This window comes from Drosophila eugracilis, unplaced genomic scaffold, assembly GCF_018153835.1.
Source record: "Drosophila eugracilis isolate 14026-0451.02 unplaced genomic scaffold, ASM1815383v1 contig_2088, whole genome shotgun sequence".
Taxonomy (NCBI): Eukaryota; Metazoa; Arthropoda; class Insecta; order Diptera; family Drosophilidae; genus Drosophila; species Drosophila eugracilis.
Window position 1 is genome coordinate 937956 of NW_024572964.1, and position 10775 is coordinate 948730.

General features: G+C 45.9%; 3 protein-coding genes across 3 annotated transcripts; all 3 read left to right on the forward strand.

Moving 5' to 3' along the window:
* The first annotated feature begins 38 nt into the window (after window positions 1-38).
* Window positions 39-1520, forward strand: LOC108104673 (glycoprotein-N-acetylgalactosamine 3-beta-galactosyltransferase 1). Its single transcript, XM_017210865.1, has 3 exons — window positions 39-680; window positions 745-1111; window positions 1167-1520. Exons 1-3 carry the CDS (start codon window positions 241-243, stop codon window positions 1380-1382), a joined length of 1023 nt encoding a protein of 340 aa, XP_017066354.1. The 5' UTR covers window positions 39-240; the 3' UTR covers window positions 1383-1520.
* An 86-nt stretch (window positions 1521-1606) lies between these two features.
* On the forward strand, window positions 1607-2872 carry LOC108104674 (glycoprotein-N-acetylgalactosamine 3-beta-galactosyltransferase 1). The gene is made up of 3 exons (XM_017210866.1): window positions 1607-2139; window positions 2190-2559; window positions 2617-2872. The coding sequence occupies exons 1-3, from the start codon at window positions 1694-1696 to the stop codon at window positions 2818-2820; spliced, it is 1020 nt and encodes a 339-aa protein (XP_017066355.1). The 5' UTR covers window positions 1607-1693; the 3' UTR covers window positions 2821-2872.
* Window positions 2873-7137: 4265 nt separating this feature from the next.
* Window positions 7138-8063, forward strand: LOC108104637. The gene has a single exon (XM_017210812.1). It carries the CDS (start codon window positions 7146-7148, stop codon window positions 7866-7868), a length of 723 nt encoding a protein of 240 aa, XP_017066301.1. The 5' UTR covers window positions 7138-7145; the 3' UTR covers window positions 7869-8063.
* Window positions 8064-10775: the final 2712 nt, after the last annotated feature.

Below are 10775 nucleotides of genomic sequence, written 5' to 3' on the forward strand. Positions count from 1 at the left end.
ATCCGAAATACTTAATTGCCGATTTCTCTCTCTGTTATGGGAGACTCTTTAAGCTGTTTGCGAAGTTGGCCATCGAGCAGTCGTCGATCAGCTGGCGGCGATGAACGTCACCGCGAAATGCATTCGCTGTTCCCCCGGCTCATTTTGTAAGAGCTCCACTCCGCTGCCCACAAGTCCCCCTCCGGAGAATCACCAAATGCCAGCTGGCGCTGGTTAGTCGCTGCCTGGAACACACTCTCAATGTATCGGAATATACTCTGCCTGGCTCTGGGCCTCATCATCGGCATCCGGCTGACTGACTTCTTTGAGTATTTCCAGCTTACCAGATCGGATTTTGGGAGCACGCCGATAACGCAGTTCGATGATGAGGCCACGCCCCAGCTCGCCACAGAGGAGGCCCTGGCCCGTTGGCTCCATAACGAGACGCGGGTGCTGTGCATGGTGCTGACCACGCCAAAGAATCACCTCACGAGAGGCAGGAGGGTGAAGGGCACATGGGGCAAGCGATGCAATAAGCTGATCTTCATCAGCACCCTAGAAGATCGGGAACTGGGCGCCATTGATGTGGGCGTGCCCGAGGAACGAAAAAACTTATACTTAAAGATGAGAATAGCCCTAGATTATGTGTACCAAAACTATGGAGAGGATTACGACTGGTTCCTCAAGGCAGATGACGACACGTAAGTTTTAGTAGGTCCCTACTTTACCCTCCTGTTATCACTTATAAAATCCTCCTTATTTCAGCTTTGTGATAATGGAAAACCTGCGGCTCCTGCTTTACCCATATGATCCTGAGGCAGCTCTCTACTTTGGCCACAGATTCCGATCGTCCTTTCCGCAGGGCTACATGTCCGGAGGTGCTGGCTACGTGATGAGTCGGGATGCACTGCGTCGGCTCAATCTCTTTGCTTTCAACAACACCCACTTGTGTCCGATTAACAACATGTCCGAGGACAGGCAGATCGGCTTCTGTCTGCAGAATGTGGGCGTGGTGGCGGGGGACTCCCGAGATGAGGAAGGACGTGACCGGTTTCTGCCCTTGTCTCTCAAGTCTATGCTGCCCTCTTTTCCCACCGATAACTGGCTACACAAATTGACCTTCTATGAACCTGTAAGTACAAGTTGTTAAATGTGTTTGCTTACCAAGATTAATAGGCCCTTTTTAGGCTAATGAAACTGGCTCGACCTCAGGCATTAGCTTTCACTATGTCAAGAACTATGAGTTCGAAATGTACGAGTTTCTGCTTTACCGATTACGGGTCTTTGGACATCCTTTGTCCCAGAGATCGCTGCCACCCAGGCTGGAACCCAATCAAATGCAGAACCAGCTTTACCACTGGTCTCTGGAAAACAGCACGAACCCTAACGCCTGGCTAACTTAGGAAGTATTTACAACTAATTATAGAAGTAACAAGAGTTTAATACAAGTAGTTATATGAGAAAGCAATCCAAAAGGTGTTTATTATTGCCAATTAACGAAGGATATGCTTAGTCAAATAAATCAACTTCCGCAAAACCAATCTGTAAGCAGCTAGAAACTGGGCTAAAGAAGTTTGAATTATTACTAAAATAATGTTAAGACTAGCACAAAACTTATGGCTTAATGGATGCTAATTAGGTATATGAAATTAATTTGATACGCTAGTCAGATCTTTCCCCATTCCTCGTAAAATCGTTGCGATCACAGTTTGAAATGGTCCCAGTGATGGTCCGGAATACTGTCTTCTTAGTATTAGGCATCATGTTGGGCGTTCGACTAACTGATATTATAGGTTACCTGAAGCTGTGGAGGGAAAGCGACTTGCGGGCGAGCGAGAAGGCGGCTCTGCTGAAGTATCCGGTGGCCTCGGAGGAAGTCCTGGCCACCTGGCTAGATCGAGAGGTGCGAATACTCTGCTTAGTGCTCACCATGCCATCCTCACACAGCACAAAGGCTGCCCGAGTGAACCGCACCTGGGGAGCCCGCTGCAACAAGCTGATCTTCTTGAGCAGCCAAACAGATCCCAATCTAAGTATTCTCAAGATGGACATACCCGAAACCCGGGGTAATCTCTATGCCAAAGTGCGCACAGGGATGGCCTATGCCCACAAGCATTACTTAAATGACTTCGACTGGTTCCTGAAGGCCGACGATGACACGTAAGTGGATGACTTTGTTAAGAATCTTTTAAAGATTTTTATTTTCCCAGTTATATTGTGATGGAAAATCTGCGCCTGTTTCTTTATCCCTACGATCCCGAATCGTCGGTGTTCTTCGGCTGTCGCTTCAAATCTGGATATTCCCAGGGCTACATGTCCGGTGGCGCAGGCTATGTGCTCAGCCGAGATGCCCTAAGACGTCTGAACTTGTTCGCCTTGAACAGCACCACCACCTGCAAGTTGAATGAGTTCGCCGAGGACCTCCAGATCGGTCACTGCCTGCAGGATGTGGGTGTTATAGCTGGAGATACGCGGGACTTTCAAGGACGCCACCGCTTTCTGCCCATCAGTCCCTATGAATTGATGCCCTTCATTGAACTGCAATCATGGACCAATGGTTACTTTTTCCACAAGCCAAATGTATATTTTTGTATTGATTTGCCCTCTCACTCTAAATTATTCTTTAAATCTTTTTAGAGAAGCGACTGCTGTTCTGCCTCGGCCATATCCTTCCACTATGTCAAGGACGTGGAGTTCGAGTTTCTCGAATTCTTTCTCTACCATTTGAGAGTCTTTGGTCTTCACCAGGCCCAAAGGGCTCTTCCATCGCGCTTGGGCTTCCGGCAAATGAATGAGCGCCTGCAACATTGGTCCCGCCAAGTCACCGACAACAGAGGTTGACGAAGGTTTTCTCAAACTTTCTCAAACTCAGATTATAGGTATTCGGATGGAATTTAAGCTACATTCAAACCATAATAATTACCTTAGTTAATTAATAAATATTTTTAAAGGACTTCTTACTCGATTATTTGTGAGTCATAAATCATGAATGCAGTCCCATGTCTGTTGCTCTAGTTCCCGATCAGCTTTCCCCCGGGCAGTGACCTCTGGGAGTTCTTCCTGCATGCATGCCCAGCTGCGATACGGGTCCCAGGTCGTTGTCTCGTGACCATAACAGAGTTAATGTAATTGCTATAGCTCGATAAATAAACCAGGAGCACTGGAGGCTATGAAGATTTATTCCAGTAATAAGGCTGACAATGGTTCGTCTTCTTCGTGGTGGCCTGTCCTCCGGAGTTGTTTTGGCCATTTGTCAAGGCGTTTGCTCCAGAAACAGAATCCCAGAAACACCTCTCTGCCCTGCGCTTTAAAGCACAATTTATCAAACAGGACGCGTGCCCTCTTTCCGGGGGGATTAGTGCAGAGGATTGAGGGAATCGAGAACCGGAAAATCGAGTGAAACGTGCCAAACACGTGAAAAATACCTGGGGATCATTGCATTGTTATTTATGAGCAACGAAATGAGCTCGAAGGGAACCAAAAGCCGGTCCAACGGCACGCGAGTTCAGGGAGTCCTGAATTTGTTGGATAAGGATAAACTCGTTTTTGGCAAGGCAGCTGGTATTTCTGGTACTCCGATATTCCTGTGTGCAGTTATCTAAGCCAGGGGTGGTGCTGGTCCTAGTCAAAAAGAACCCTCGGAACGTGCCCAACCCAGTTTCGGTATCTGAACTTCGAACCCCAGTTGCGCCGGCGCTGTTTGCTTTGTTTCCCCTAATAGACGCCCTTTAGCATGGGTTTTCGTGGAGGGAGCTTTCGTCATGGGCTTCCTATGCCTATTTCGATATCCACACACGAATATATGCTAATGCAATGGCACACGTGTGCTGGCTAACGGGCCGTAAAACGGGCTCCCGACAGATTTCTGGGCTGTAACTCCTATCTGGGTTTCCGATTAAGGTTTTCGCCTGCAGCAGCTGCTGACTTTTCCAGCTGAACAGGATGCAACCGGCGGGGAAAGTCATTGGACCCTTGTTTTAAATTTGCATTTGATTTTCTTTTTGTTTGATTTTCTTTTTATTAATAATAGGAGGCAGTAAGCATTGCTAACACTCCTCTTTTGGCTTTACAACTTTTATATAGACTTTCATTACCAGAAAGGAACTTGGTTCTTTATCACAACATTCTGATTCGCTGCTTTTTACTCACAAGAAGCTGACTTTAACACATAGAAAAGGATTCCCTTTCTTTATTTACTTCTTAACCCATTAGTATTAATCTCTTACACCGATCTTCATTCACACCTTGAGTCATTTCCGGGCATTAACCCCATGAACAAAGCATTCTAAGCTGTGGTTTCAGCTGACTTCTCCGGGGGAACTCCTTGGTAACCAAGCACACCTTGTTGCCTCAATAACACAGCAATGACTCCTTACCTTCATTAACCCCTTGAGGTGAGGCATTACCTACCCAAATGGCCCCTCGACACCTATTTCTTTTGTATGCAACTCTCGTTCTTCCCCTCTAATTAGTCGAATTCCTCAGCTTCGACTTCACTCAGAGATGCCACGCCTTCAGAAACTGAGAAATTGGGCAAACCAGTCAGAGAAACTGAGACAAAAAGGGGACTTCCCTGGGCGACCGAGTGTCTGGGACGGAACAGTTTACACATTTCAACAATGTCTTATAATCAATTTAATGGCTTCTCCTCAAGGGAAGCCAAGGCAGACCGAGAAAAGGTAAACAAAGGGAGAAAAGGACGAGGGGAAGAAGAAGGGAAGAGTCCTGGCAAGGGGCGTTTCAATTTGTAGCCTAAAGTGAAACCTACAATTGGCACTTAGCCGGCGAAAGGAATTGCCCCTTTTATGGGCTCGTTCTGGTTTGTCCTCCTCGTTCTCTCCTCCTTCTTTTCCTTTCCTTCCCTCCACATCTCAATTAAGTGATGAAGGAATGAATGAATGGCTGAATGAAAGGACCCTAAAAGAACAAGCCCCGAGCAAGGCGCCGTCGATAAGAACGCTGATCCCGAAGGTTCGCGAGGTCCCCTGAATGGAATAAATGCCGGCACACAGGGGTAAAGTGTGGATGTCTCCGGGGCTAATCATAACTTCAGTGGTGACTCAACAATGTCTTGGACGTGTTGCTCGCTTCTTCCGGCTGAGGAATGCTTCTTATAAGAAAAACCCGATGAGCAACCCCTAAAAATTATCCACTGACTTCTCGCCCTTCGCTTTCTGACGCGTGCCAAAAAGGGGAGGGGTGTGGTGTTAAGGCAAGGAATAACCCCAAGACATACCTGTAGCTAGGAAAGTAGAGGAGCTCAGGTTCAGGTCCTTGCGGGACTCTGACTCATTGGCATGTCAGAGAGCGGAAGGGCCTGTTCTTGCACTTTTCACATACGAGTGAGTATGTAGAAATATTGAAATTTTTAAAAACTAAACTAAGGACACGTGCAGGACTCGCATGCAAAAGAGGAAGTGGCAGCGAAGCGTTAAATTGAAGCATGCCAAATCAATTAAAAACGAAATATTTTCTTCGTCCTGTCGGCGAGGCGTTTTTGTTTTTTTTTACATACTTTCCATGGCAACACTGGCTTTTCCGCTTTCCCGCTTTCCGCTCTCCGGCTTTTCCTGGGCCAGCATCAGGATTTCGAGCTGCAGCTGCCGCCAATCGAACATACAAGATAGAAAATAAAACCCGAAAAACTTTATACAAATACCTTTACACATGATTTATCAAGCACTGCAAGGGGTTTCGTTTTGTGTACTTTTTGCAGCTGCCAGCCCAACTCCCCTTACCATTCCGATAACCAAACATGCGATCGCCCCTGGCCAACGAAAATACTTATGCTCGGGCGGCCAAAACCAACCCCCTAACCGAAATCACCCTAAATCTCCCTAACCTCCCAGCTCTCTGGCTCTGGGGGAGGCTTCGCCCTGCATCTCTCTGGATTCTCCAGTTCTACAGACTCTCTCAAAAGTTTGGTAATTTCGAAATTACACAGCAAATCTGTCAGGGTTTCCTGCTCGAATCGAAGAGGAGGTGTGTCCTGGCCAATCCTAATTACCATGCATGTAACATTCCAGTAGGGCTCTCCTCGAGTGGAACTAATGTCGCCTGGACCGGATATGCGATCGGGTGAAGGCAACTAACTAACTAATTACCCACAAACATCTGTCCATTTACATGCCCAGGCTGTTTAGTTTCCTCTAAAGTCCCAGGGACTGCACTTGACCAGAGGGTGTCCTTGAAAAGTTCTGTCGGAGATTGCATTCGGAGATTATTAAGACCATTTGGCTTTGATGCATTCATCAGTTTATATAGATTTCATTGTTCCATTGTTGCCATTTTATTCAATCAGAGAAGATTAAGATCGGCTGAATGACATCCTTTGTTATGCTCCGAATAATGTTCCAACCTCACATAAAGAGGATTTCCAGTGTTTTAGTTATTACTTTTTAAAACGATTTGTTTTTATGATATTTGCATACGGATTTCCCATTGTAAAATTGGTTATTCCTTATCTTCACTGTCACTTTCCGCTTTTTTATAACAGTCAAATGTGCTTTTTAACTTGACCGAATTTCGCCAGGTGAGACTAAAGCGATTAATCACTGAGAAGTCGTCTGCCGTGAATAGTTAGAATAACTTGTTTGCTGTTTGTTTTTTCACTCTCTTATCTCAGGTACGTGTACGAGAATCACCGCCTTATTAAATCTCTAAATATATGATGATCTTACACGCAATTCCAAGTCATTTGGTGTTGGTGGTTTCAGGAGAATGAATGAATCTCTATGCTTCCTCTATGTTCCTAAACTTATATACTTCCCTTTAAAGTAAAGAGCAATAAATGTTAATCGATCTGATTGATGGTTTCATTTTGTAATCTGAAAACTGTTCTGTGTTTTGGTATAATAACATATCTAAATATAATTCTCAGAACCCATTGATAGACTTTTTAAGAAGAAGCCACTGCTTAGCAGGCAAGTGACTAAGGGTTGTAAATAGACTCCCTTTATCTTGGCATTTGGCGGTACACAGATCTTCGCCTTCTCCACCTGGGTGAACCACGTCAGTTATTGTAAAGCAAACTGTCTCCGATAAGAGTGTCCACTGTGGCAGCTAAACCACAAACACAAAGCCAGATAACAGAGATCGCACTTTGCTATAAAAGCAGCCAGTGGATTGGCCTTCTGCATCAGTTCTAGTAGGGAAAGCAGATCAGGATGCGGTTCATCGCTTGTGTTTTCTTGGCCTTGCATTGTTTGGTGGCTTTTCCAGCTGCCACGCCGGCTTTATTGGCTCCTATCCAATATAAGCAGAGTGTGAATGGAACCCTTGCTCCTCAAAGCAACTTTGCCTTGGAGCTCAAAGGTGTAATCCGACAGATACCCGTCGGCAGCATCGAGAAACTAGTACAGAAATACCTTCTGAACGACGTCGAATTCCAGGGTCTGATTCGGACCATCAACTCTATACCCGCGTATCAATTCTACCGGCAAATAGTCAGCCAACCCGAAGTTCGACAACTGCAACTATGGATTGCCCAACAGCTGATCTTGTCCGGTGGCTCCTCCAAGATCTTCGAGTACCTGGAACTGGAGATCAAGATCATCAATAAGTATCCTTTCTGGTCGCAGGTCGTCAATGGAATCCGGGGATTCGAGACAGAGTTTGCCCAAATTTATCCAGTGGAAGTCATTCGATCACTCCTGGAACCAAGTGCCATCCAAACTAGCCCTCTTCTTTCGGAACTCTGGCGTCGTCTGGTGGCCTTGCTCCCAGTTTACGAACGGATCCTGGCCACTCCTTCAGGCCAGGCCGTCACTGCTCAGCTCAATCGACTGGGCGTGGATGTGGGTGGCTTGGACAACCTTATACGGTATCAATTCGGCTGGAGCAACAGCACCTATTCCAGCCCTGATTACTCGAATTACCTGTGGTACTAGAGATGTTTCACGGTAAAGGCTCTAAGATAATATCCTCTTTACCCTTAAAGTATTACCAACTATGATACTTGCTTACTTTCTGTTACAAAGGAATGTATTAACAGATCAAATTAAGTTTGAAAAGTGCGAAAACTCTGGTCTTATACTTACTTTTAACCTTTTATCGATTTAAAATACATGCGAAAGAACATTCAATGACTCATTCTGGCTACGAAAGTGATTCTGTCATAAGCAACTATAAATCAATCTTGAAGGCATTTCCACATGAATGGCAGACTGAAGACCTGAAGAGAAATACCACCAAATCAGAATCTCACCAGGACTTTAAGTTCCTGCTCTCCAACCAGCCACAGAGAAATCTCGTTCTCCCCCAGGGCAATAACAATAAATATCCTTGCTGGCTGCTCAAAGGTCGGGCTGAACTACGGCACCCTCGCAATTCAAGGTACGCGTATCCATGGCAATGCCATGATTAAGTAACAGATGAGCCATGTGTCCTGCAATGTGTCCTGTGCTTGTGGCTCTGTTTTAATGCCAGCCTTGGTGTCCTGCGCCTGTTCGTGGGCCGCACATGCGATTTAATTGAAACAAACCAAACAGGAAGCGTCGCGGGCATGTGGAAGGGGTCCTGCGAATGGGGTGCTTTTGTAATGAAGTTCCCATTTCGCTCAGTTACTCATTAAAAGTGGAACTGGCATTGGGTTCTGGGATTGCGACTGCGAGTGCAGCGGAAACTAGTTAATGTGAGGCCATTGTCAAAAGCAGAAGCGCAAGTCGTGCAATTTTCACACAGCAGCAGAAGGCACTGCGAGAAAATCCTGGTAGCTTGGCTAGCTTCATGCCTGCGTTTCATTTTTTGATCAAACATAGCTGCTTACCTTTTCCCTCAGTGCAGCATCAGCTTGAAGGGGAATCCTGCACAGGATCTTGGCAGGCTTAGGCGTAAAACGCGAGGGGAGAACTCAACCCCACCCCCCGTTTTCCGCGTCCTTTTGCGGTGAACGCGTCCAATTGGAATTTTATATGCATAGTCTGATAAGCGAGCCAAGGGGTAAAAATGAAATATTTTATATTCGCCGCCGCTGTAAACCTAAACCTAAACCCTCCCTAGACATTCATGCACTGTGACTGACATGCGGATATGCCAGCGGAGCAGCCCTCCTTCCACTCTGGGTGCATTTTGCCACCCCTAAGGGCGCAGCGTTTTAAAAAACCCTATTCCGAATCAGCAACAGCCTCAGACTTGAGCGGTATCGAAATCGCACCACGCTTGAGCTCTGCTTTATGCCGCTTACAGTAGGCAATCGCTTGATGGACTAGGCTATATAGAACTTACTTGATTATAATTTATGTTAGACCCATCTTTCTTTTCCTTTTAGGTGAAATTTAAGGGTTCCAAACTCAGTCAGAACTCAGAGTCATGAAAGATGTAAGAACAAATTGTTTTCTTCGTCTCCCATAGCCAGTGCTCACTGTCTCGCCTTGCCACATTTGCGATAGTGGTGCTGCTATTTGGCTCGTGTGTTGTGTTTTGGTGTTTGAAAATGCACCTGGCTAAATTTTGGGCCTCGATTGCCAGTGGTTCGACTTTCGGGGAGGGAACTAGGAACTCGGCCTCGGATTGCTGACTGTGGTGGTTGCATTGTGATTTCCCTGTCGCACATGCCACCGTATATACTGACGTATGTGCACCGGACCAATTCGCAGTTTACAATCCTCGGCAGGGCAGCGGCAAATGAACGTTGGTCGACGGTCGCGTGCCCGGAGCACTTCGACACCCGACAGAATTGTGAATTGTGATTGTTTTTTGTTGTTTTCCTCGATTTCGATCCCCCTCTAGAAATTCCCGTTTCTCTATCTCGCTCTGGCCCTTTGAGTTTTGGCGTCCTGCGGCGTCCTTATGAATGCTGCACAACTGTAGGAATACGAGTTCGACCATATTTATGCCGGGTTCTCCCGGGGTTAGTCACTCGCAATTTTTCGGGGAGTTTTGTTTTTCTGTTAGTGGGATTTGCGAGCAAATTCCTTAAGCTTAGAGGAAAGCTATTGCTGCCATTGGCTTGCAAGACTTTCAGTTTCAGATGCAGTTTATGTGAGGTAAACTCTTGTGACACCCCGTCATCACTCATCCGAAATGCAATTAAAAATATTCACACCCCTAAAGACCCGAGGCTGCAATTGCAAATTGCATATGATTATGGCAGCTAAAAATTATAATTGTTTTTATTTAAATTCGAGCATGACTCACGACGGGAGGACTGTTATTATGATTATGGCAGGACTTCCTTTTCTTTCGCTTCCAGCCTTTTTGGGGGAGAGCTGTGTTTTCCTTCAGTTTTCCGCTCTTTTCAATGAGGATTAGCTTGTCCAAATACCCTAAGCTCTTTGGGCTGAATATTTATTAAGTCGCACATGCTGTGATTGGCTTATTGGCATCTGAATCTCCCGGAGATACAGCGAATTTGGGGCTTTCAAGTTTAATGCCCAATAGAGTAATGCAAATTGGTAGCAGATTTATCGACCCCTTCTGCTGCAAGGAAGCCAAATGCAATTAAAAAGCATTCGCGCCCTGGAAACCAAATCAGTTTCCTGTTCGAGCAGCAGAAATTGCATGAAATTATGAAAGCGAAAAATTTAATTACAGCTCAGTGGCAGTGGAAGTGGCGAGAGGATTGACAGGACACAGAGCGAACCCCCAAAAAGGCAGCCTCATCTCCACAATGGGCAACATGTGCTACAAGTGGAGTGGATCCTTGAGGATTTGCCCAAGCAAGAGTGCACGCGGCTTGCTGGAAAGCCTGAAAAGCCTTTTGAGACACACACAGTCCACAGCCAGATGAAAAGGAGAATGGAAATGAAAATGCATTATGCCGCATAAACGATGCATTTTCGAACATTAATTATTGC

What these genes read in the sequence shown, in the direction of transcription:
- LOC108104673 (XM_017210865.1), top strand. Translation starts at nt 241, where the DNA reads ATGTATCGGAATATACTCTGCCTGGCTCTGGGCCTCATCATCGGCATC. An exon ending in CTCAAGGCAGATGACGACAC is followed by an intron (nt 681 to 744) that starts GTAAGTTTTAGT and finishes TCCTTATTTCAG; the next exon opens with CTTTGTGATAATGGAAAACC. An exon ending in AATTGACCTTCTATGAACCT is followed by an intron (nt 1,112 to 1,166) that starts GTAAGTACAAGT and finishes GGCCCTTTTTAG; the next exon opens with GCTAATGAAACTGGCTCGAC.
- LOC108104674 (XM_017210866.1), top strand. Translation starts at nt 1,694, where the DNA reads ATGGTCCCAGTGATGGTCCGGAATACTGTCTTCTTAGTATTAGGCATC. An exon ending in CTGAAGGCCGACGATGACAC is followed by an intron (nt 2,140 to 2,189) that starts GTAAGTGGATGA and finishes TTATTTTCCCAG; the next exon opens with TTATATTGTGATGGAAAATC. An exon ending in ACTTTTTCCACAAGCCAAAT is followed by an intron (nt 2,560 to 2,616) that starts GTATATTTTTGT and finishes AAATCTTTTTAG; the next exon opens with AGAAGCGACTGCTGTTCTGC.
- LOC108104637 (XM_017210812.1), top strand. Translation starts at nt 7,146, where the DNA reads ATGCGGTTCATCGCTTGTGTTTTCTTGGCCTTGCATTGTTTGGTGGCT.